Genomic DNA, 26,808 nt, shown 5'->3' on the forward strand with positions numbered 1-26,808 from the left:
CTATCTTTACTATGTATCTTCCTGAGGACTGAAAAAACATGTGACCGTGCTATTAAATTAAGAAAATTTAGCTGTCAGCTGAATGTTACATCTCTGTTCCAGCAAAGAGATTCTGACAAAACTAGTAACAGGAGCCTCAATCAAAGGAAAGAGACAGGATGCTGGGCTCGCTGGACCTTGGTCTGACCCAGCATGACCCTTATGCCCAGACTAGAGACAGGTATCCATGCTCCAAATTGTGCCAGTCTCCTCTGAAGATTAGTTAAATAAATGCTACTAATTCAAGCTTCCACCTCTGTAATACTTTATCTAGCTAGCTGGGACTGTGCTGTGATGTGCCAGTGTAATCTCTGAATTTTTTATTGTTGTCTCTTTCGCCTGTTGAACTGTAGGGGCCACTGTTTCACTGGAATATGCTCCAGATTTTGAGATAGAGAAGTATCGGAACAGACTTGTCCATACCTTTCTTAGCCTGGTACGTTTTTTTTCCCTTTTATTACACATCTTTTCCATGGGAAATTTCTCTGAAATAAAGCTCATCGATAAAAAATCTGGTCTGACTCACGAAGCTGCAAACTGTAGAACTGTTGCTGTGCTCCCTGGCTGAAATGCATCATGCTGACTGTGCTTCACACGGACTACAATGATGCATGACGTCAGCTGAATACTGTGATGCTGGTTTAAGAAGAATTTACTGGGAACAAATGGTGCAGCCATGACGTCTAACCTCAGACAGGAACGCTGCAGCAGAAGCAAAGCTGGGCTTAAAAAAATAAAATCCAGCTGGTAGGAAATCCCTGTTTATCCACCTGCAATATTACATTTTCATTTCCTTCCGCAATCAGCTTTCCATCCTCAAGTAAATATATGTCAGTGATATTAATAATGCTGTCTGCAGGCACAAAGAAGTCACATTCACTGAGAGCTCACTGTCGCATATTACCATAGATGATGTGAAGTATCCTAACTGAATGCATAAAAAGAGGGCCAAATCGAATGATTAGGAATGTTCCAGAACAGAGATTAATAATGCTGGCTTGTGTATGTATTGTGGGGAACATTCCCAAAAGCTTTGCCAGGATCAATGCCTGTAAAATAACGAGTTGCGCCTGCAGATTGACTGAACGCATTTGAGTGGGCTTTCACAACCTCCTAAACCTATGAGCGCAAACACCTAATGTGAATACATTTAGCTGCATAAAGAAAAAAGGCTTTTTTGGGGGGGAAGGGGGACACGTTAGGAATCTACAAGCACACATATAATTTTTCAAACATTACATGCAGAAACAGTGTGCTGAAAATGCCCGGAACTTACGCCACCCTTTTGAAAGAGACACATTACGTGCTTATATATAGACACACAGCAACCTGATAGTCAAACACAATTTAGGTAGGTACCTTGTGCTTGCGTGCTAGCTTACAAGTGTATGCATGTAACTCTGCAGTTAGGCATCCTGTTGAAAATTTGCCACTTTAATTAAATGTTTTACGTATTGGTTATGGAATCTTAAACTTTCTAGTTGTTAACTAGCCAGCCCAGGTGTATTAGCTCAGACCAGTTCAGTCTGTGGTTGAGAACCATCTGTAAACTTGCCTGAGAAGTTGTTTATCTTATACAATGCCAGACAACGAAGGTTCAAATCAAATTATTCAAATTCTGATATTGAGGATTTATTTTCCGAAGGAGCCTTGGCCAATAGTTATGTATCAGCTCTGTTAAAAGTTTGAATCGGCCCTATGATTTCTAAGATGACCAGATAGCTTTATGTCTTAAGGGTCATATGGTTCTACCCTGCCTTTACTCCTCACCCCCCAATTGCACGAGGGGTGGGGCCCATTACTAGTTCCCTGTACGTACCCGGATCAGTCCAGACTCCTGGATTTTGGCCCCCTCCAACAAAAGGAGACAGAAAAGTTTTCAAAACAAAACTCCTCCTTATATAGGATGGTGCCACCTACAGTCCGGCAGTATTTCTCTGTCTCCAGCAGATGGTGGAGGTGCAAGGTCTACAATCTGTGCTGATTGCTCATTGGAGTTTAGAGTATTGAGTTCTGTGAGTTTTAGAGAGTTTTCGGTCTGTAAAACTTTTTTACTTTAATTAAAAAAAAAAAGAAGGAGCAGTTTCTATCCTGAGCCTCCCAGGGGGTTTGTAAGGTCCTGAGGGGACCATCCCCCACTGGTTGTTGAAGCAGCTGCATTACAGGGTCAAGGGCCCTCTTGTTCCAAGCTAGCAGCTCTGGGTGTGACACCGGGGAGCTCGGTTCACTCCACCCCGCTGGATCAGGACTGTGGACCACTGCCGGGCAAAAAGTTTTGATTTTCTTTCATTTTCTGTCAGTGTCACCGGCGCTGTGGCTCTCTCTTCCCTCCCTGACTCAGCACTTGGGCAGACCTCGATTATTTTTCTGTTTTTTAGAGAATTGAATTTTAGCTCTCTCAGGCCCGCTGCCCTATGCCGCGCTGGTCTGGTGTCACGCATGTGGCTCGGCCCGCGCGCATCTTTCTCAGGAGGGGCTGTGCTCGGCATGTCTTCCCGGGGGGGGGGGGGAATACTCTGGGACTTCGAAAATGGTTAAAGGCAAGGTTACCTGAGCTCCTTCAGTGTTAGCTGCACCAAGATCAGCTAAGGCAGATCCTTTCCTGCTGAGCGCAGGAACGGAGGCCATTTTGGAGTCTTTTAGATCAGCGACTCATGTAGCTATGGGGGAGGGGATTCTCTCATCTCCTCTCTCTCTCCTCAGCCAGGGTTTCCTGGAGGGATCGAACCTTTACAGCCTCTCTTACCTGCAACGGAAGATAGCCCCAAGTTGGCTTCTGACGCCTCCTCCTTTTCCTCCTTCTCCTCTGAGTTTATTTTATTTCTCCATAAGGCTTTTAAAGCCAGGAGGGAAGGGAAGCTGCAGGCTGGGGGTAAAGCTTCCTCTAGTGGTCAAGTCTCTTTCTCAAAAACGGTCTAAGTCTAAGGGAGTCTCTGGGGAATCCAAAGCTAAGCGCCCTTTGCGTACAGGGGCTCATCAGACCGATACTGATTCCACGGGTCTCCGATGGGGGTGGCTCCTGTGGATCAACATCTACAGGATCCAGCACGAGGCTCTCACATTGTGGAAGGAGATGACCCTAAGGTGGTCCGTCTGTTTAGGAGGGAGGAGTTGGCTCTGCTTATCCCTGCCATACTCGGAGAGCTAGGCATAGATGGACCACCAAAGGAGTCCAAGCTAGGGGCCATGGACCCAGTGTTGTTGGGTCTGAGGGGCACGGCTACTTCCTTTCCTTTTCATTTTTCTGACACGGACTCTCTATATAGAGAATGGGATACCCCGGATCTGGGATTGAAAGTTAGCAAGGCTATGGATAAGCTATATCCTCTTCCGGAGGAAGCAATTGACATACTGCGGGTGCCCAAGGTGGACGTGGCGGTGTCCGCAGTCACCAAAAAGACCACAATCCCGGTTATGGGTGCTACAGCCCTGAAGGACCTGCAGGATAGGAAGTTGGAGCTACAGCTCAAGAAAATTTTTGAAGTCTCGGCACTGGGAGTGTGGGCAGCTATGTGCAGCAATTTTGCCTTACGAGCGGGCCTTCGCTGGGTTCAGCGGTTACAGGCTAATGCTGGTCTTTCCGATGCAGAAGCACAGCAAGCAGGGCATCTGGAAGCTTCGATCGCTTATAGTGCAGATGCACTTTATGATCTGTTACGGACTTCGGCCAGATTCATGGTGTTGGCAGTCTCAGCTCGTCGGCTCCTGTGGTTAAGAAACTGCTCGGCGAATATTTCCCTCCAAGGCTCAGCTGGGGTAGTTGCCTTTCAAGAGTAAATTGCTTTTTGGCAAGGACCTCGAGGTTATGATTCAATCCCTGGAGGAGAACAAGGTTCACCGACTGCCAGAGGATAGGCCCAAGTCGAGGGGCTCCTTTTCTTCACAGTCTCGATTCAGAGGGAATCGGAGATTTTATCCATCCAGAGCTCCAGCTTCTTCCTTTCGGCAAGCATCCGGTCGCCAACAGTCCTGGTTTCAGCCCTTTTGTGGCCGACGCTTTGGCAGAACCGGGGCTACCCAGTCCGCATCTGGGGCCAAGTCTTCCCAATGAAGGGACGCCAACCCATTCCTCGGTTCCAGCTGTCGGGGGCAGATTGTCCCTGTTTTACGAGGAATGAGTCAAGGTGACATTGGATCAGTGGGTCCTTACTGTGATAAATCAAGGCTACGCTTTAGATTTTGCACACCGCCATCCACAGCGGTTTCTGGTCTCCCCATGAGGTTACGAAGAGAAACGCCAGGCAGTACAAGATACTTTGCAACACCTTCTGCAACTTGACGCCATCACCCTGGTTCCTCAGGTGGAGCAGCGAAAAGGGCATTATTCCATTTACTTTGTAGTCCCCAAAAAAGAGGGGTCCTTCTGACCCATTCTGGATTTGAAGCGCGTAAACCGCTGCCTCAGGGTGCCACGTTTTCACAAGGAGACGTTACGGTCAGTCATTGCCTCGGCAAGAAAAGGAGAGTTTCTGGTGTTACTGGACCTAACAGAAGCATATCTTCACATAGGCATTCGGGCCAACCACCAGAAGTTTCTGAGGTTCTCGGTGATGGGTTGCCATTTTCAGTTTCGAGCTTTGCTCTTCGGTCTTGCCACCGTGCCCAGAACGTTTACCAAGGTTGTGGTGGCGGCTCATCTGCACAGAGAGGGGTTTCTGGTGCATCCATACCTGGACGACTGGCTAATTCATGCAAAGTCAGAGTCACTCGGCCAGTTGACAATTCGCAAAGTGCTTCAACTCCTGCGATCACTGGGTTGGGTGATCAACTTAGCCAAGAGCCGACTGGTGCCCACCCAGTCTTTGGAGTTTTTGGGAGCTCTATTCCACACTCAAAAGGGGAGAGTGTTCCTTACCTTGTTGGCCAACCATCTCCCCAGAGTGCGGGATTATTTGCGAGTTCTCGGCTCCATGACTTCCACCCTGGAGCTGGTGCCCTGGGCCTTTGCTCATATGCGTCCTTTACAGTCAGCGTTGCTTTAGCATTGGAATCCAGTCTCCGAACAGTTTCATTTACCTCTCCCTCTTACAGATACGGCGTGCTCCAGTCTCGATTGGTGGCTTATCTCGGACAACTTATCCTGAGGAGTTCCCCTGGAGGTGCCCAAATGGACAGTGGTGACCACGGATGCCAGCCTCTCTGGATGGGGAGTGATTTGCCTGAGGAAGTTGGTGCAGGGGCAATGGTTCCAGGAAGAATCTCAGTGGTTGATCAATCATCTGGAAACAGGGCAGTGTGGTTAGCGTTGCAAGCATTCTGCCCTCTCCCCCAGGGGACGTCAGTCAGAATTATTTCAGACAATGCGACCACGGTGACTTATATCGATCGCCAAGGGGGAAACAAGAGCCAGCCAGTGGCCACGGCAGCCTGGCAGCTGCTCAGCTAGGTGGAGAAGCATTTAGTAAGTATTGCAGCGTCTCACATAGCAGGAGTTGATAACGTTCAGGTGGATTTTCTCAGTCGGCACCGTTTCGATCCCGGGAAATGGGAGCTCGCAGATGAAGCTTTCCAGCTCATATGCGACACGTGGAGCATACCCCGCATGGATCTCATGGCAACATTTCAGAACGCCAAGGCTCTGCGCTTCTTCGGTCGCTGCAGAGAAACAGGAGCAGAAGGGGTAGATGCCCTGGTGCTGTCCTGGCCGACAGACGTGCTGCTGTATGTCTTCCTTCCTTGGTCGCTGATTGGCAAAGGGCTCAGGAGAGTGGAGATACGCCCAGCAGAAGTCATCCTCATAGCTCCAGAGTGGCCGAGACAGCCTTGGTTTGCGGACCTGGTCAATCTGGCAGTGGTGGGTCCCCTGCGGTTGCCACTGCTCCCGGACCTTCTCCATCAAGGGCCCATGTGTTTGGAAGAGGTTCATCGCTTTTGTCTAGTGGCATGGCTTTTGAGAGGCGCTGCCCGAGGAGCAAAGTGTATTCGAACGCTGTGGTGGCAACACTTCTCCGGTCATGCAAGACATCCACCAATCTCACGTATGTGCGCGTGTGGAGAATCTTTGAATCTTGGAGTGTGGACCAGGCGATTGTTCCTACTCAGTCTTCGGTGTCGGATACTTTAGGTTTCTTACAATCCAGACTCGCCAAGGGCTTATCGCAGGGGTCGGGAACCTTTTTGGCTGAGAGAGCCATGAACGCCACATATTTTAAAATGTGATTCCGTGAGAGCCATACAAGACCTACCAAATTAATTTACTACAACCCCCTACTCTCCTGACGCCCCCCAAGACCTGCCAAATTCATTTACTACAACCCCCCACCCTCCTGACCCCCCCCCCCCCAAGACCTGCCAAAAGTCCCTGGTGGTCCAGCGGGGGTCCAGGGCTCACAGACAAATCTTTAATAAAAAAGTAAAAATCTAACAAAAACCCCCACCCTCCTGACGCACCCCAAGACCTCCAAAATTAATTTACTACAACCCCCCACCCTCCTGACCCCCGCAAGACCTGCCAAACGTCCCTGGTGGTCCAGCGGGGGTCCAGGAGCGGTCCGGGAGCAATCTCTCCTGGACTTGGGCTGTCGGCTGCCAATAGTCAAAATGGCGCCGACGTCCCTTTGCCCTCACTATGTCACTGTGGTCGACCAATAGCGGCGGTAGCCCCTGTGACATAGTAAGGGCAAAGGGCCATCGATGCCATTTTGATTACTGGCAGCCGACGGCCCTTTGCCCTTACTATGTCACAGGGGCTACCGCCGCCATTGGTCGACCCCAGTGACATAGTGAGGGCAAAGGGCCGTCGGCGCCATTTTGACTACTGGCAGCCGACAGCCCAAGTCCAGGAGATCGCTCCCGGACCGCTCCTGGACCCCCGCTGGACCACCAGGGACTTTTGGCAGGTCTTGGGGGGGGGGGGTCAGGAGGGTGGGGGTTTTTATTAGATTTTTACTTTTTTATTAAAGACTTGTCTGCGAGCCAGATGCAGCCATCAAAAGAGCCACATCTGGCTTGCGAGCCATTGGTTCCCGACCCCTGGCTTATCGTGTAGTTCCCTGAGGGTTCAGGTGGCAGCTCTTGGTTGATTGTGTGGTTCCATTCAAGGCGTGGCATTGGCTGCTCACCCCGATGTGGCTCGTTTCCTAAAGGGGGCAAACATTTACGTCCCCCGATCAGGCACTCTTGTCCTTCTTGGAATTTGAACTTTGTTCTCTCAGCTCTGGGGTACATTTTAAAAAACAGTGCACGCGCAAACAAAAGTACACCGGATTTTATAAGATACACGCGTAGCCACGCGTATCTTATAAAATCCAGGGTCGGCGAGCGCAAAGGGGTGCACATTTATGCAACTTGCGCGCGCCGAGCCCTGCGTGCACTGCCCGTTCCCTCCGAGGCCGCCCCGAAATCAGAGCGCCCTCGGAGGGAACTTTCCTTCCATCCCCCCTGCACCATCCCCTCCCTTCCCCTACCTAACCTACCCCCACGGCCCTATCTAAACCCCCCCTACCTTTATCGCACAAGTTATGCCTGCTCGAAGTAGGCATAACTCGCACGTGCTGATGGCCTGCTGCCGCGCCATCACCCGACCCGGGGGCTGGTCCGGAGGCCTCGGTCATGCCCATCGGAACGCCCCCGGGCCTGCACCATGCCACCTGGAATGCCCCGAACGTCACGCTGCCCCACAACACGCGTCCCGGGGCTTGCTCGGTGTGCGCAGGGGGGGTTTTTAAGGGTTATGTGCTTAAGTTTGTAACCCTTTTAAAATCCGGCCCTCTGTGTACGGTGACCTTTGAGCCTCTGAAAACGGCTACAATAAAGGATCTCACGTTAAAGGTGATTTTCCTTATCACTATCACATCTACTCACAGGGTATCTGAGCTCCAGGCTCTATTCTGAGAATTTCGGATTCTGGTGTGTCCTTCAGACAGTTCCTTCCTTTCTTCCGAAGGTGGTGTCTGCTTTTCATGTGAATCAGTCAGTGGAGCTTCTGTCATTTTCCGTTTTGGACTGGTCAGACCCTATATCTAAAGACTTACGGAAGCTGGATGTTCATCGGGTGTTGTTGCATTATCTGGAAGTTACTAACGCGTTTCGTGTGACGGACCATCTTTTTGTGCTGTGGGCTGGCCCAAAATGAGGAAATATGGCATCTAAAGCTACGATTTTGCGCTGGTTGAAAGAGGCTATAGGCTCGGCATATTTGCTGCATGGTAAGCCTGTACCGTTTGGTCTTCGGGCTCATTCTGCCCGTTTGCAGGCATCTTCTTGGGCGGAGTGTCAAATGGTCTCACCACAGGAGATCTGCAGGGCAGCAACTTGGAAGTCTTTGCATACCTTTGCCAGACACTAGTACAGACTGAATGTTCAGGCACCGGGTGATCCTTTGGAGAAGCAGTGCTTAGAGCGGGCCTCTCCAGATTCCATCCCAGGTAAGAAAGCTCTGGTACATCCCAAGAATCTGGACTGATCCAGATACGTACAGGGAAAGGAAAATTAGTTTCTTACCTGAATTTTCGTTCCTGTAGTACCACGGATCAGTCCAGAGTCCCACCCGGGGAACACATGGAAGTAAGGGACAGTCCGCTCAGTTATTGATTGATTTGTTTTCAGATCTGCAGAAATTGGATTGACCGTCCTCAAGTGGTTCTACAGGTTTAGTTCCTAGGAGGGTTAAGTGAACCGGTTATTTCTTTTTCTTGTTGAAGGGTTATTGTACATAGTTATGGTGGTTTTTTTGAGAGCCATTCTGCTTTGACATTGAGTAATACTGCCAGACTGTAGGTGGCACCATCCTATATAAGGCGTAGTTTTGTTTTGAAAACTTCTCTGTCTCCATCTGTTGGGGGGGGGGGGGGGGGGCAAAACCCAGGAGTCTGGACTGATCCATGGTAATACAGGAACGAAAATTATTTAATTGATTTGTATTCTGCATTTCAGGAACTTCAAAATGGAGTACATTCAGGGACAGTAGGTATTCCCCTATACCCAGAGGGCTTACAATCTAATAGGGAGATACATCAAGCCACGACAGAGCTATAATAATGTGTATTAAAAAGTGTATATCGTGCGATATACGCAGTTTATTACGTGATATAGCACTATCATGGTGATACTGAGTGATATATGTGATAATTTGCATGGCCCTGCTCAGAATCCCTCCCCTATTACAATAAGCTGCTTTGTATGTGATTTGTACGCATGAATTTTGTAAATCTGTGCAAAGCAGCTCATTAATGGGCAATTTGATGTTACTAATTTATCAGGGCTGACTTAAAAATTGTCAGCTGCGATAAGTCACCACCACCACCTGAGGAATTAGTATGCTAATGCAGAAGTCTCAGAACACTAAAGCGAGTCCTGAAGCTCCCGTGTTAGATTTAAAGGGCCATTCTAAACTGTAAAATCTCCTGTGCCAAAAAGAAAAAAGTTGAGCGGGGGGGTCAAAGCTGACCCCCGTTGGTGTCAAGTGGAAACCTACCCCCAATCCTCCCTTCCAAACCCCCAAACCTGAAAAGTTTGAAAGCAATCCTGAGATAGGGTTCGGGGTAAGGTCTGTGAATCACATGGCCTAGGTCTGATTCCCGGGTCTTGCCCCAGTCATGTGATCGGGCAAGGTCGGGTCATAGCCATTTTGCAAAATGGTGCCCTGGGCTCCATCTTGGGATTGCTTTCAAACTTTTGATGTCTGAAGATGTGAGAAGGGGGCCCGGGGGGTTCAGGGGGTGGGGATTTAGGTTTGCACTTGACACCAACGATATTTTTGACACTTGGGGTATGGGGAGAGGGGGAAATATTGGTTGGGCTCTATACCCTGATTTGGGTTGCCATTGGAGGGGGGGGGGGGGGAGTGCCTGCACTGCTTTTTAAGGAAGAGGAGTGAGTGTACATACTTTATTTTATTCAGACAGGCTTGGCGGGGGTGGGCGTGGCCATCATTCTGAGACTCCTTTTTACATTTGGAATGCCAGGGCTGCCTTGAGTGGTAGCCCTGGGTGAGCAGGGGTCACCTATGACCGCCTCCTCACACCTTTCTCCTTTTTGGTGTGGATCCTTTTTTTTTTTTTTTTTTAGTTGTCATGGCCTTTTAAGACTATGGCGATCCCTTGAGGTTGGGGCCGCCATCAAGCCTAAAGGGCCGATGCTGCATGGGAGAAAACAATGCCATGATATCTTTTCAGGGGAAGAGCCCATTATCGCTACGAACCTCCCCCCAATAAAACATCACAGTTTAGTGGATCTAGGCCTAAGGTTATACCTGAGGCAAAGGAGGGTAAAGTGACTTGCCCAAGGTAACAATGGAACACTAGTGGGTTTTCAACCCTGGTTTCCAGCCCTCTGCTCTAACCATTAACCTACTCCTCCACTTCTCTGCTGTTAGAAGCTTAGGCTGTGAATGACTAGCTGTCTTTTAGGAGCATGATGCCGGCTATGTTATTTAAAAAGACTTTACTATTGATGTTAGGATCTGTATTTTTCTGCTCCCTGTGTTGTGTTTTTATGTCTGCTGTATGTATGTTTTTCTCTGATTTTTGTGTCAGAATTTTATGGCTGGTGTTTTATTATTATTGTTATTATTATTATCATCATGATTTGTATAGCACATACTAGATGTATACACAGACACATAATGGACAGTAGGGGGATTAAGTTTGTTGAAGATGTATATTACATTATTACTAATATTTTTTTATTATTGCTCTTATGTTCTTAAATGTTCTTAATTTTTTAAAATTGATTTTGTGTTTTATTTGTTGTGCCTCGCCTAGAGTACTTTTGTACATAGGTGAGATATAAATTAATCATATCAAATTAATTATAGAAATCAGAAGTATGTCTCACTGTATACTGTGGGGTGAAACCAGAACCGAATCAACATGTGCAGGATAACAGGAAGCCATTTGGTCATCTCAATGATTTGCCACATTAAATATAAATTAACAACTCTTTTTGATGAGATAATTAGTGGTAGATCACATATTTGGTATGATATCTGTACATTATGATTAAGTTATTCTTTAAATATTTATGTGTAAATGTCATGGCATCATATAATCTGATGTTTTTCTTCCTGTACATTCGGAGATAAATTGTTATATCTTTAGCATAAATCTACATGATACTGCAAGGGAAGAGGAGTTGTCTATTAGTAGTCATGGAGAGATTCAGTTATGTTTTGATAGAGTTGGTATCCTTACTTGTCTAAAACATAATGAAACCACACCTGGTCCCATTGAAAATGTGTAATACAAGTATGTGTATATTTTTAAAATGATCAGCTAATATCGACTTATCTTTTGTATGTTTAAAAAGTCAAGGTATGCAGGTGTTCAGATGGCTTTATCGAAGGTGTATAAACCTCAGAGTCTCCTGGGAATCATTCCTCGTGAATCAGTTGCGGAAATCCAGATTGTTATAATTGATAACAAGACTGCGTCAGAAACAGGAACCAGTGCAGAGCAGCTGGCCAGCGAAATTATGAGTGATGTGACAAACCATGGTAAGATTTCTCAAGTGCTATCCGATGTACAATAAAAAAAAAAGTCTGCTAGTATTAAAATCCAATATTTACTGGAAAAGTAAATGAATATTTAAAATAAATGAATCTTAACCTTAAAATGGTAACCTAAAAGATCTGTGACCTATAGATGAAGTGTTTTTGCAAAGTAAAAACACAAATAATATTAGTAAGGTAATTCCAAAAATTCTGTATGTGCAGATTTTTTTTTTACCTCTGTATACATATCAGTGCAAACTCATGTCTATGTACATCAGAATTTTAGAATACTGTTTCAATAGACAAATACTACGTAGATAACATCTGTTATATATCGAGATATATAGATATACAAATATCTGTATCTATATGACTTTATTAATATGCATATCTGCCAATCAGTGATCATGCATGCATAAATGTATGTAAACGACATCCCCCCCCCCCCCCAGACGGCACATAATATGTTGAGAGGATCTAATACCTGTGTGAGCCACATGCCAGTCTCTCAGGGTTTAAATAAAGGTTTGGGTCAAGCAGATAGGTAGTGGCCCCGGGCTCAGAGGCAGGAGGGCTAGAGAGCTTCTTCCTTGAACTGGAACAGGGAAATCAACACTGCCCCTCTCATATATCCCAAAACAATTAACATTTATTTCTGGTGAAGCTAGCATAAAAAAATATTTACAGGATAGTAGAGGATAGTAAAAGTTACTGAGTTAATCAGAGTTCACAAGCTTTCACAACCAAGATGACACTTTAAGGTTATCAAATAAACCGTTAACAATGGGGCAGATTTTCAAAAGGTTACGCGTGCCAGGCCTATTTTCAAAAGGCCCAGTGATGCGCGTAAAGCCCCAGGACGTGTGTAAGTCCCAGGGCTTGCAAAAAGGGGCAGGGGCAGGGCGGGGGCAGAGGCTCCTGGCAAAGCGGCCATTTGCTGCTGTGCCGGGGGATCTGCTGGCAGGTGCAACAGCATAGGCCAATTTTTTTGAGAGGGTTTAGCTTAGAGCTGGGGGGGGGGGGCGGGGGAGTTAAGGGAAGGTGGGGTGGGGGTAGGGAACGGTGGAAGGCAGCGTGGCTCAGCGCAGGCTCGGCGCGCACAAGGTGCACAATTGTGCACCCCCTTGCGTGCGCCGACCCTCGATTTTATAACATGCGCGCGCGCATGTTATAAAATTGCATGTCCACGTGTGTCCACCGGGTAGCAAGCGCATGTCTTAAAATCTACCCCAATTTGCACAAAATTCAAAAGAATTATCCTAAAATCTGAAATGGCTCTACAATACTCTTCACTCTTTATACAGGTAGGAATGTGTTGCTCAACTTCCCTTTATTTCTTCATCAATTCTCTCCTGTCCCCCAACACTATAAGTTAGGGTACTCTACATCCACACAGTCTTGAACATTAGCTTCAGCTACATCAGGAACTCACTCATGGGCAACAGGGAACCATCTCTGCTTAGGGCCAGTAACTCTGTAGCCCCAGCAGTGTTCAAGGACTTCCCCGGCATCCTCAGTGTTATCCTTTTCCCAAGTACCTCTCATTCCCTTGGTCCTCTACTGGCTGTGGAGCCAAATACTTCTTCCACTCCTCATGAGAAGAAGCACCTCATTAACCTTCCCTTCTTCCCTTGAGGAGAAGAGGGGAAGAGTCCAAGGTTCAGTTTGGAGAAAAGACGACTGAGGGGGGGTATCATAGACGTCTACAAAATCATAAAAGGACTTGAACAAGTTAATATATGTAGGTTATTTACTCTCTTAGATAATAGAAGGACCAGGGGGCACTCCGTGAATTAGCAAGTAGCTCATTTAAAACAAATCAAAGAAAATTCTTTTTCACTCAGCGCATAGTTAAGTTCTGGAATTCATTGCCAGAGGATGTAGTTACAGCAGTTAGTGTAACTGGGTTTAAAAAAGGTTTGGATATGTTCCTAGAAGAAAAACCCATAAATTGCTATTTTGGTAATTAATAAGCAATAGTAGCTTGTGATTTATATAATATTTGGTACTTGTGGCTTAGATTGGCCACCGTTGGAAACAAAACAGGATACTGGGCTTGAAAACCCTTGGTCTGACCCAGTATGGCATATCTTATGTTCTTATGAAAGCCCTCTCTTAAAGTAGGGATTTGAAACTCTATAATCATGCAATTAATTTACGATATATAGGGGACTGGTTGATGGGCACACAATATTTTTCAGACACCTACATCGCAGCACAATTACTTATTCCAATATCGCTTCGTTATGCTTTACATGCTCCTAACGCTTCTTTATCTCGCACAATCAAATCAGATCTGCTTTTACAACCTTTAAGAAGAACATGGATATGGTTAATGCGGAAGAATCCGTTATCTGACAATATATCACCATTTCTTCCATTTTGTGGTAATCCAAAGTTCTTTTCAGGATCAGATGCATCACGATTTCAACTTTGGGATCGTGTGGGACTCTGATGCATTGGACAATTAATACATACGGATGGATCTTTTCTTACTTTTAAAGAACTTTTTTTTTTTTTTATAAACTCTCAGCTATTGACTACTATCAATACCTTAAGGCTCGACATTATATACAATCGCTTGGTTCACCATCCTTCATGGACACTAATTGGCAATTTCTAAGTAACTGGTTTGATCTAGAAAACCCCCAGAAACGTTCTATATCATATTTGTACAAACAATTAGAATCTGCATATAAGATTTGGTCCTTGGAGAAGGTGCAACTTAAATGGCAATTAGAACTTGAGCATCCGATATCAGTTGCAGTATTGAAATCTGCATTTGTTAATACGCGTAAAATTACAATCAATACGCTCTTGTGGGAAACTAGATATAAAATTATATATAGAATGTACATTTCCCAGCATCAAGCATTCAAAGCAGGTTTCACTAACTCTGATATATGTATCAGGTGCAAAGGAGGACCAACACACTTGGGTCATTCCTTTTGGAGTTGTCCAACAATTCAAATATTTTGGAAGAAAGTTTATCATTCTGCAAATAGAGTTGTGGGTTATAAAATTCTATTTTCTTCACTGGTGGCACTTTTTGGAATCTTTCCTAACTCATTCAAAAGAAATAAAGTCTCGATTCTCTGGATTACAAAAGTTTATTTGTTAGCTTGCAAAGCTATACTAACAGCCTGGAGAACTTCAGAAGGACCTTCTATATTATTATGGTGTTCTTCTATAATAAATCTACTAACCATGGAAACCTTGGCTATTAATCACCTATCAAGACTAGAAGAGCAATAAATGCAGTCTGGCTTCCCTTTATTCTAACCTTACCACATGAATCTAAAAGTCTATTTTTAAATCGTATAGATATCTGATATGTGATCCTTGTGCTTCTTCGGTGCAGGGAGGGAAAGAGGGATGGGGGGGAGGTAGGGTTATGGGAGGAGGGGTAAGAAAATGGGTAGGGGTAAGAAAATATTTATTTAATAATATGTAATAGGATATATATTATGTACCAAATGTTATGCTTTGGTAATATTCATTCTTATATGATATATAATAAAAACAGATTTAACACAAAGTGGGGATCCTTGGACTCACCAACCTTGCTGGCAGCTCCTTCCAGTCTTCTAATCCATCTTGGAGACTTCCCCCACCAAGCTGTGAACCACAATTATTAGTCTAATAAACACTCCCCCTAGAGGATCTTCTTCCCAACCCTCTTAAATGAACCACAAACTTTAGAACCCCTTATTATCACCATCTAGAAACTTCCCCAAACCATTTTCTATGCTATGTATTGGCAGTTCGCTGGAACTATACACATAATGATTTTTCTCAGTTTTCTCCCAAAAGAAACCTTGGGGTGCCCCTACCCAAAACATCTTCCCATGGCAAGACAGACCCAATTTAAGGGCTGCATCACCTAAAAAAGCAGTCTATCTAGTCTATAAGTCATTAGTAGAAAATCACAAATAGTGGATTTTCTGAAGCCAAAGTAGTATTGCTGTTGGAGGAAGTCATCATCTACATATGTCTATATGTATACAGGTAGAAAAGATAAATAAAACACAAGCTAGGATTTAAGCATAGGCAACTGCCTCCACCATCAAACACCATCAAGTGTTGCCACTGCTGCCATTTTGGTATCCGGGCTTACCACTGCAGTACAGCAGCAAATGGAGAAATGCAGCATGGGGCCTCTTGCAGCCGTCACATGCCAACAGGGCCTGCAGCATCCCTGCCCCTTGTATGGGTTTCCATGGTAACAGGAAGCCCATGCGAGAGGAAGGGGCGGGGTGCTTAGGGACTGTCAGCGCACGATTGGTTGCAGGAGACACTGGGCCGAATATCTCCGGTTGCTGCTGCTGATGCAGGAGCAGAGCCGTCACCTAGAGGTGAGAAGGAGAGAGGAGTGCCTGCCTTGGGAGGGAAGAATATGAGTAGGTGTGATTGGGGTAGTCCTCTCCTTCTCCATGGGGGGGTGGGGACAAGGGAAACAACCCCCTACTCCTCCATTGTCTGTGAGCATACACAACTTAAATCCGGCCCCCAATAAAACCCACAAAATACTAGAAAACAAAAAATATTTTAATTGATTAACAGAACAAAAGATATTGTGTTTCCTCTTTTCTTAGGAAAGTCCTTTGGGATTGTGAAAGGAAATATGCAAATAGCCACTGGCAACAATTCTGGTAAATCCATTGAAAGCAAGGCTCTTGTGGTTATTACTGCTTCTGTTACTGGTGTTCTTTGTCTGCTGCTGTTATTGGTAGGAGTAATCATATTCCTCCTCATGAAACGTAAAACAAGGTAAGATTATCTGGTCTATTTATTTAAATATTTCTAGCTGCATCATCCCAAGTTCTGGGTGGCTTATAAGCAGTACATACATAAATAATTATTTATTTATTTATTTATTTATTTAACTTCTTTTACTATACCGACACTCAAGACCAGGTCTTATCGTACTGGTTTACATTAAAACATTTATTTATTTATTTTATTTATTTAAGTTTTTTATATACCAACATTCAAGACAATAGTCCCATCATGCTGGTTCACATGAAACAGGAGTGCAAAATAAACTTAAACTTGAACAATAGTGCGGAAATAGCAGTTACATGTAACAAGGAAAATTGAACTTGGAATGAGAAGGAAAAAGGAAAAGGAAAACCAGCTAATTACATATAATTACATTGTAAGAGGTAGCTAATAGTGATGTTGATGGTGATGTGATGATTGTTAGGAGTTAAATGATATTGGAGTTAGGAAAAGCCTGCCTGAACAGCCAGGTCTTGAGTCTTTTCTTGAAGGTTGAGAGGCTGGGTTCCATTCTAAGATCTGGGGGGATAGAGTTCCATAAGGTAGGACCGGCTGTGGAGAAGGCCCGATTTCTTAGCGTAATGTGTCCGGTAGTTTTGGCTGGGGGTACTTGAAGTGATCCTTTGTAAGCATGGGGAAACCAAGTGATCCTTTGTAAACATGGGGAAACCAATTAACGTATAAGTAGAAATGAGAAGTTACATTAAAACAGGGAGAGTAATAACATGGATGTCGGAAGATAGGACAGAATTAAACAATAACAGAAATGGGAGATCAAGAATCAACCAATAAGTTAACAAAATTACAAACTATAAATTAACATAAAACAATAAATTAGTAATACAGAAACATGGATTATAATCAGCGGATATATACTTGGTATGTCAGATGGGGGGTGGCGGGGGGGGGTGGGAAAAAAGGTGGGTTGAGGTAGAGAGGGGAAAGGGAAAAAGGTTGGGAGTGAGGGGAGGGATAAAGGGTGGGTTGAAGGGTGAGAGAGTTGGTTAAAATGGATTCCTTCAACGGTAGGCTTGTGTGAACAGCCAGGTTTTAAGTTTTTTTCTGAAGGTTAAATGGCATTGTTCCTGGCGTAAGTCTTGAGGAAGCGAATTCCAATGTAGCGGACCTGCTGTCGAAAGTGCTCGCTTGTTAATGGAGTTGTGGACTGATGATTTGTTGGGAGGGGCCTTGAGCTTACTTTTGTAGGCAGTTCTTATTGGTCTTGAGGATGTGTGTAGTTCCAGAGGGAAGGTGAGTTGGAGAGTGGATTGTTGGTAGACCGATTTGTGGATGATAGTGAGAGCTTTGAAAAGTATTCTATATTGAATAGGAAGCCAATGTAAGATTTTTAGGATAGGTGTGATGTGGTCCTTGCGCCGTGTGTTTGTAAGGATCCTGGCCGCTGCGTTTTGCAGCATCTGTAGAGGTTTGGTCGAAGAGGCGGGGAGACCGAGTAGAAGAGCGTTGCAATAGTCTATCTTTGAAAACAGTATTGCTTGAAGCACAGAACGGAAATCCTGGAAGTGTAAGAGCGGTCTTAGATGCTTCAGGACCTGTAGCTTGAAGAAACATTCTTTAGTTGTCGCGTTAATGAATTTTTTGAAATTCATTCTAGAGTCAAGGGTGGCCCCAAGGTCTCTGACATGGCTTGCTAGTGGGGTTATTGTGTTGTTGGTGCAGGGGTGGTTATCGCTAGGGGAGATAACCAGGAGTTCCGTTTTGGACGTATTTAGGACCAGGTTGAGACTCGAGAGAAGCTGGTTGATGGCTTGTAGGCAGTCGTTCCAGAAATTTAGAGTTGAGGAGATGGGGTCTGAGATGGGGATTATGATTTGCACATCGTCTGCGTATATAAAGTGGGTGAGGTTGAGGCTATTGAGCAGCTGGCATAATGGAAGTAGATATATGTTAAACAGGGTAGGGGAAAGAGAAGAGCCCTGTGGTACTCCTTGTTTTGACGGGATGGGGTGGGATTCTTTGTCGTTTATTTTAACTTTGTAGTGCCTGTTGTTCAGAAAGGATTTAAACCAGAGCAGTGCGGAGCCAGAGATGCCTATTTCCATTAGACGGCTGATGAGGATGTCGTGATTTACCGTGTCAAATGCCGCAGAAATATCGAGTAGGGCTAGAAGGTATGATTGTCCCTTGTCAAGGCCCATCAGGATGGTGTCCGTTAAAGAAAGAAGGAGGGATTCTGTGTTTAGGCGTTTCCTGAATCTGAATTGAGAAGGGTATAAGATATTGTGGGAGTCCAAGTAGTCAGTGAGACGGAAGTTGACAAGTTTTTCCATTATTTTAGCTATAAAAGGTAGGTTTGCGATGGGGCGGAAATTTGCTGGGTTGGCTGGGTCTAGATTGGGTTTTTTTAGTAAGGGTTTCAGCGAAGCAATTTTTAAGGAGTCAGGGACATATCCTTGATTGAGGGAACAATTTATGATGTCTGCCAGAGATCTGGCAATGGTGTTAGGAATGGTGAGGAGAAGTTTGGTTGGTATTTGGTCCCAAGGGTGAGACGAGGGTTTCATTTTCTTGATAATTGATTCTATTTCCAGTGATGATGTAGGTTCAAGAGATACTAGCGTCTGTTTAAGGATAGTAGATGATGGATTTTGGCTAGGAGTTTGGCTGGGGGGTTGTAATGCTACGGATGAAGTGTTGGATGTTGCCAGTGGGCCAAGTAGGTTTTTGACTTTGTTGTCAAAGAAAATCGCCAACTCTGTGGATTTGTTTTGGGCTTCTTCTTCTGAGAAGGTAGGGGAAGTGGGAGTGGTGAGGGCTGCCACATATGAGAAAAGCATTTTAGGGTTGTATAAGAAACCGTGTATTTTTTTGGCATAAAAATCTCGTTTGGTGCGGGTGATCGATGTTCTGTAGAAGCTCATTGCTGTTTTGTAAGAAGCCAATGCTGTGGGGGAGGGGTCTTTCCGCCAGCGTAGTTCCTTGTGTTGTAGGTCTTGTTTGAGTTTTCTTAATTCCGTAGAGAACCAGGGTTTTTTGTTCGTGCGTGCTGGGTTGATAGTTTTTGAGGATAATGGGCATATTGTGTTTGCTACTGCGTGTGTGATTGTTTGCCAGGAATTAATTGCGGTATCAGCATCTGCGAGGTCCAATTTGGATAGGTCTTTGGCAAGGCTGTTGTTGAGAGTGTCCATAGAACAAGGTTTCCTGAATTGGATGGAGGATTTGGGAGCAATAGGGGTCTGTTTTTGATTAATGGCTAGTTTTGTAACTATCAACGAATGGTCTGACCAGGGGATGGGGGAGCAGGAAGGTGGGGAGATGGGCGAGATGGTATCATTTGTGAATATCAGGTCAAGCGTGTGGCCTGCCTTATGGGTGGGCTTATTTATGATTTGATTGAAACCCATTGCCTGGAAGGAGGAAAGTAGGGCTTCGCAGTTGGAAGATGGGGAGGGAGAATCAACATGGATGTTGAAATCTCCTAAAATGATAGCAGGTGAGATGGAGTCGATATGTTTGGCTATAATTTCGATGAGTGGAGAGGGGTCGGCTTCTAGGAGCCCTGGGGGGGCGTAAATAAGGCAGATTTGGAGTTGGGAGGATTTGAATAATCCGATTTCTAATTTAGTCGTAGATTTGAAGGCTTGTTGAGTTAGTCTTAATTCTTTTTTTGTGATTAACATTATTCCACCCCCTCTTTTTTTAGGTCTGGGGATAGAGAAGATGTCATATTGTTGTATTGGTAGTTGGTTAATTATGGCTGTATCTGTGTTTTTCAGCCATGTTTCGGTAATGGCACATATGTCCGGTTGAGAGCCTAGTAGATGGTCGTTGAGCAAGTGAGATTTTTTTGAGAGCGACTGCGAGTTTAGAAGGCTTAAGGTTATTAAGGATAGACCTAGGAATTGTGTTAATGGGGAGATCATGATTGGAATCAGAGATCTCTTTGAGCGTAGATTGAGTAACGGTGCGTTAGCTCTGATGGAGATTGAGCGAGGGATAATCGGAATGGAGAAGGTTTGTAGCATGTTAATGTCTTTTTTGGATGCAAGTTGATGATAGATGCTGGAGTGGCTAGATGCTGGAGTAACTGGATGAATGCTGGATGCTGGAGTAACTGGATGCTGGAGTGACTGGATGAAGACTGGATGCTGGAGTGACTGGATGAATGCTGGATGCTGGAGTGACTGGATGCTGGAGTGACTGGATGAATGCTGGATGCTGGAGAGACTGGATGCTGGAGAGACTGGATGCTGGAGAGACTGGATGAATGCTGGATGCTGGAGAGACTGGATGCTGGAGTGACTGGATGAATGCTGGATGCTGGAGAGACTGGATGCTGGAGAGACTGGATGAATGCTGGATGCTGGAGTGACTGGATGAATGCTGGATGCTGGAGTAAGTGGATGACTGCTGGAGTGGCTGGGTAAAGGTTAGAAGCTGGAATGGGTTGGCGCTTATAAGGAGTGGGTGGGGTAGTTGATGGAAATTAGCGACGGTTGCTTTTAAGGCCCCTTAGTTGTGGGATTCCAGGGGCCGACGCCGACTGCGCAGGGAGGCCGACTTGGGCTGAGGGATGGCGGCGCAGGTGGAGTATAATGGAGTATAATGGCAGCCGCTTCGAGAATCGTGGTTCTGGTGCTGTTCAGGTGCTCACGAAGGGGCACACAAAGGGGCAGGCCCCTTTGTCGTGCTCCTTCGGCGCGCGACGTCTAGCAGTGTGTGGAATTTAAAGCCCAGCCTGGCTGGAGCTGGTTGGCTGGCTTCTATTTGAGGGCGGGCCTTGTCGCGTTTTGCGGGTTTGTTTCCTCTTTATCGCCGCGTTTCCTTCTGAGGCTTTGGGCCTCGGCGCACGCGGCTGGCGTTGGGGTCCCCCGGATGGGGAGGCCGTGTACTGACCTGACCTTCCCCCAGTGGGGCTCCGGCGCCGGTCGCGCAGGTCTCCGGTCACGGCGTGTACAATTATGAAATAAAATTAAAATACATAAAATTAAAAATACGAAAAACAAAAAAAACATTGTTAAAACACAACCAGCATATCATGGGTATCATAATAATAAACTTAATGCTAACGACAGTCATCATCCAAGGGGAAAGGGGCCTTATTCAGAATATGGTAAATGTCTTTATTGAATAAGACTCTTTGGACCAGATATACTAACTTGCAGGGTCATTTATCAAATCGCGTTATGGCGTTTTCTCACTCTCTCCCCAAGTGGTGAAATTAGCACTAAGATAACGCACATTGCAATAAATAGGCTATTACCATAAAACACACCCCTTTTCCTATCAAATGCGATATTTACTGCATTTTGACAAATCTAGGCTTTAGTTTCTTGTTCTTTAATAAATGTCCGAGGATTTCCAAACCTGTCCCTTTGACTCTACAGCCAGTCAGTTTTTCACACGATCTATAATAAATATTCATAAGATAATAATGCACTTACTATGTCTCCAATGTAAGCAAATATAGGAGCAGATTTTCAAACGGTTACGCGCGTAACCCCGAAAACCTGCCCCTGCGCGCGCCGAGCCTATTTTGCATAGGCTCGGCGGCGCACGCAAGCCCCGTGATGCGTGTATGTCCCGGGGCTTTCAAAAATGGGTGGTCCGGGGGTGGGGGCAGCGGTCCGAGTCCTCCAGCACAGTGGCTGTGCTGGGGGATGGTGCGCGCTGGCAGCTGGTCTGCGCGCGCAAGGTACACCTGCCTAAGGTAGGCGTAACTTTGACAACAAAAGATAGGGGGGATTTAGGTAGGGCTGGGGGAGAGAGTTAGATAGGGGAAGGTCGGGGGGGGGGGGGGGGGGGAGCCGAAAAAGTTCCCTCCGAGGCCGCTCCAAAATCGGAGCGGCCTCAGAGGGAACAGGGAAAGCCATTGGACCTCCCCTAGGGTTCGGCGCGCGTAAGGTGCACAAGTGTGCACCCCCTTGGGTACACTGACCTTGGATTTTATACATGCGTGCGGCAGCGCGTGCATGTTATAAAATTGGGTGTACATTCGTGCGCGCCGGGTAGCACGCACAAATATACCCCGCGTGCGTAAGAATAAAAATCTGCCCCATAGTATATATCTTGCATATTCACTGTGGATATCCTGGAAACCCAGCTAGCTGTGGGGTCAATAGGACAGGTTTGAGAACCATTGAGCTAAGTGCTAGTGAGAAATGTCTGGTTGTCAGGACTTGTACTGAAAGTTTTTAATTAAATTACAGACTAGGCACAGCATGGGTAGCACCATTCCAAGCTGCCTTGCCAGTGTGCCCCAATCTATCTCCAGAACTACCATGTCTGGTGTCAAAGGGTATTTTAGTCTCCACGCCCATCCAGTTCTCAGTTTCTCTATTGAGAATGTCAATGTGAATAACAATTCCAGCCAGCCGCCATTGGCCTAACTTACAGATCGATACAGTAAAGTGCGGCCGTGGTTACCCTGCTCCTAACTCGCCTTCTACTCACTTTCCGGCCGCGTTAGCCCTTCCCACAATACACTATCCCCTTTAACTCATCCCTACCGCCTCTTAAAATCCCCGGGTGACCCCTTCCGCCCGCGGCATGTATATTAAATGTAAACGAGCGAATTAGCTATTCCCTCCCATACAGTAACGCTCGCCCCGACTATCGCTTTTTTACCCTGCCGTTTTGCCGCGCGTTTACCATGCTAACTTACCGCCTACCCTTACCCCTGCGTTAGAGGCAGGGGTAAGGGTAGACGGCAAACTTTCCCCCAGCCCCCACTCACCTGCCCTGGCCGCGTCCGGTCTCCGGTGCAGCCCCAGGCCTGTCCCCTCCTCCCGAAGCAAAACCCCCCCCCCCCCCCCCAAAAAAAAGTAGCAAGAGAGCGAGGGGAGAGACGGGCAATCCTACGCTCGGGCCTGCCAGTCCCTTGTTCTCTCCTCCCGAAGCAGGGCGCGAAAAGCAGCCTTGCTCCGGGAGGAGGGGGGGGGGGCAGTTTTAAGCGATGAAGTGACTTACTTTTGCAGCCCCCCCCCCTCCGGACATCGGCGACGACCGTGGCTCCTGCCTCCAGCTGTCAGACAGACGCATCGCACGTGGGAAAGCGGCCCCTATGCGTGCAATTGGCTGCTCAAGACGTGACGTTACATGCCGTGACGCCAAACGTCGTGACATCACGTCTTGAGCAGCCAATTGCACGCATAGGGGCCGCTTTCCCACGTGCGATGCGTCTGTCTGACAGCTGGAGGCAGGAGCCGCGGTCGTCGCCGATGTCCGGAGGGGGGGGCTGCAAAAGTAAGTCACTTCGTCGCTTAAAACTGCCCCCCCCCTCCTCCCGGAGCAAGGCTGCTTTTCGCGCCCTGCTTCGGGAGGAGAGAACATGGGACTGCAGGCCCGAGCGTAGGATTGCCCGTCTCTCCCCTCGCTCTCTTGCTACTTTTTCGTTTTTTTGTTTTTTTTTGCTTCGGGAGGAGGGGACAGGACTGGGGCTGCATCGGAGACCGGACGCGGCCAGGGCAGGTGAGCAGGGGCTGGGGGAAAGTTTGCCGAGCATCGGAGAACATAACTGTCCACTTCCTGGTACCTGTCATTTGAAATGGCATTTGAAATGACAGATACCAGCGTGGCCGTGAAGCGTTAGGCCCGCGCACCCAGGATACTGTATAGGCGCTCTAAACAGTAAAATGGGTTGCGCGGGCCTAACCTTCGCCTAACGCTTCGCAGACGCGGCTTGCATTTGCATGCAATTTGAAGAGAGTATCGAGCGGTAGGTGAAGAGAACTGTGCGTGCAGGGAACGAGGGTGCGCCTGGCACTGCCGCACTCTTTCTAACGCGGCATAACTGTATCGACCTATAGGTGGGTTTTTTGATTTGTGGAACCACAGGAAAAATGGAGTTGAAATCCTACTCTGGTTAAGATTTTATATTTATCGAAGTAAATAAAAAAGTATATCCCTTTAGCAGATTAAAGGGAAACAAGTAGTTAAGATCAAAGACAGTGGATTTCACTGCATAAACAAGTACTTAATTAATTTTCCATGTTGCTATCTTTTAGCTTAACAAGATTCTGGAAGAAACATTGTGATCTAGAGCCTTTTGAAGAAGCTGCTGAGAAAGGATTTGAGAATCCTATGTTTGACTCGCCTACAAATACTACTGCTGTGAGTAATTTGTACTTCTAAAAGCTCCTTTCTTTCTGTAAATATTTATCAATGTAATTTAATATGATCATATCATTATAGCTTCTTTGTAAATGGTGAGGAAGTTCAGGAGCTGCAAAAGTAGCCCACTTGTCCTACTGCTCGGGCAGAGAAAGGAAAGAGGTCATTAGAAAGATGGTTGGTATTGTGCCCTACAAGCAAGGATGATACCCAGGGTGTTGGTTTAAAAAGGTGAAGAGACAGGTTGGGGGATAGAGGTGTAAGGGTCTTACATTAGAATTTATCCCACCTCTAATTTAAGTGGGATAAATTCTAATATAAGACCACCTATAGGAGTGTGCACAAACATCTTGTTGGGTTTTTTTGTTTGTAATTTGTTTCATTCATTTTATTTCAAACAAAACAAACAAAATTGAAAAAAAGAAAAGAAAAAGGAAGCAAAAATATGTTGAAATCACCACAAATAAAAACCCTTCCCACATAGCCCCCAGCAGCCCCCCCCCCAATCTTTTCCCCCATCAGTAGACTTTGAAGTGTGTTCAGGGACAGGAGAAATCCCCAGTGGCTCCTGCCTAACTGATGTAATTGTATAAAATGGCGCCGGCAATCCTGATGCCAGCGCCGTTATAAATAATTGCCATATAACAAAATGGCACCGGTCAACCCAAGGCAATTATTCATAATGGCACAAACCTTGGGTTGACCGGTGCCATTTCCTATAATTACAATGGTAGGGTAGGATCACTCCTGCCCATGAAGTCCTCAAAGCCAACGGCTAGGATAAGAGGTTGGGAGATTATGTCAGGGGCTATATAGTAAGGGCCTGAGATGATTTCTCAAAAAACAAACCAAACAAAATTTTTTTGGGGGGAGGCAGGGTTGTTTTGTTTTAAAATTGAAAGGAAGCACATCCCTAGTTGGAAGAGAAAATATCTTTGCTGGGACTCTGAGAGGATCATTGGAGCATCTATGCGCTTGTACTTGTTTTTGGCTAGAGTTCAAGCATGAGGTATGGGTCACATTTTTCAGCTTTATGACTTGGAACAAGTTCTAATAACCAAATTGGTCCTGAAGAAAACTGGAATCTTAGTAGGATATGCAGAAGAAAAAGCTGGTAAATACTACATGAGCAATCAAGACTGCAGAGGTCTCTGGCACGTCTTAAGAATGGCCCTTTGGTGTCAGCATCTTCTTAGGCTGGTCCAATAAAAAGCATCATAGCCTACTAAAATTCCAGATTATTCTGGAGTAGTATTGATGGTTAATAATATTGTACAGAGTTGTATCTCAGTTGAATTTAGTTAATTCCCGATATCTGAATATTTTAAAGGCATAGTGGGATTATATAAAGAGTTACTACTATTCCCGGGAAGATGTGAAATGCATCAGAAAATTCTTTTGGACCATAAGTGGACGAAAGAACTGTACAAATCAACATGTACCTAGTCAGTTTAATTATATAAGGCGCTACCTCAGTTGATGTCTATTATATCTTAGGAATATTTTCCTCTGACTCTTTTCTAGGATGTGCATGGCTTATATTCTGGAGAAGATGCCCTGAAGGGAATCTGTCTGAAAGAGAGTGGCACTTATTTCATTAACCCTTTGTATGATGAAAACGAGTGTAGTATTTAAGAGCAAAGGTTTCTTAAATTTAATACATTTTTATTGCCAAAATAGAGTGCGTGTTTCCTCTCTGCTTCTGTGCGGTACATCTCTTCCCCTCTGGGCACACACAGTATCTTCACACAGATGTATCTGCATCTCTCTTTAGTTGGCATATCAGGAAAATGGAAGGAGGAAAATTGTTTTGGTCATAAAATACATTGTGAAATTAACAATTACATATATATTATAATAAAATGCTATCCCTCTAAACCTCTCATGAGTTTTTTTTACTGCTTGATCAGGTACGTTTAACATTCTGATTTTGTGCTCAGAGAAGAGCGCCTCTGTTCTTTGCTCTGAATAACTTGATATTTCATTTTAGTTGCTGATCTCTAAGCAGCAGCATATTGTGTACAGTTTTCAAAATACGTTTCCCAATTTTTGACTCCATTCTTCCATTGTTTCATTCCAAATTCTCTATTGTATTTTCTTGAGTGTTTTGTTTTTAATAATTTTGCATATACTTGTAATAAAAAGCATAGGATCTTTGCCAGATACTTGTGACCTGGATTGACCACTGTTGGAAACAGATACTAGGCTTGATGGATTCTCAGTCTGACCCAGTTTGGCAAGTCTTATGCTCTTATGACGTTTTCTTATGGCCATGCTCACTGTGTAAATTATTTCAATTTACAAAGCTGCATTGCCACATAATTACTTAGTTTTGGTTATTTGGTTGGGATATTCAATTATATTCTTCTTCTCTAAATAATCCATTCAATTCTTTCACTGTTGAAGGTTTCAATTTAATACTGAAAATTCAACAAGCATGAAATGCAATTGGCTATTAACATAGTACTATATACCCATAA

General features: G+C 45.4%; 1 protein-coding gene across 1 annotated transcript in view; it reads left to right on the top strand.

Annotated features, from left to right (window-relative positions):
• Positions 1 to 26,216, top strand: part of AMN (amnion associated transmembrane protein) — an 80,842-nt gene extending 54,626 nt beyond the window's left edge. The window contains exons 8-12 of the mRNA XM_029597995.1: positions 393 to 475; positions 11,287 to 11,473; positions 16,066 to 16,240; positions 24,223 to 24,328; positions 25,853 to 26,216. Coding sequence (XP_029453855.1) covers positions 393 to 475; positions 11,287 to 11,473; positions 16,066 to 16,240; positions 24,223 to 24,328; positions 25,853 to 25,963 — 662 coding nt within the window. The 3' untranslated portion in view covers positions 25,964 to 26,216. The remainder of the gene's footprint in view (positions 1 to 392; positions 476 to 11,286; positions 11,474 to 16,065; positions 16,241 to 24,222; positions 24,329 to 25,852) is intronic.
• The last annotated feature ends 592 nt before the right edge of the window (positions 26,217 to 26,808 follow it).

This window comes from Rhinatrema bivittatum, chromosome 4, assembly GCF_901001135.1.
Source record: "Rhinatrema bivittatum chromosome 4, aRhiBiv1.1, whole genome shotgun sequence".
In the NCBI taxonomy this organism is placed as follows: domain Eukaryota; kingdom Metazoa; phylum Chordata; class Amphibia; order Gymnophiona; family Rhinatrematidae; genus Rhinatrema; species Rhinatrema bivittatum.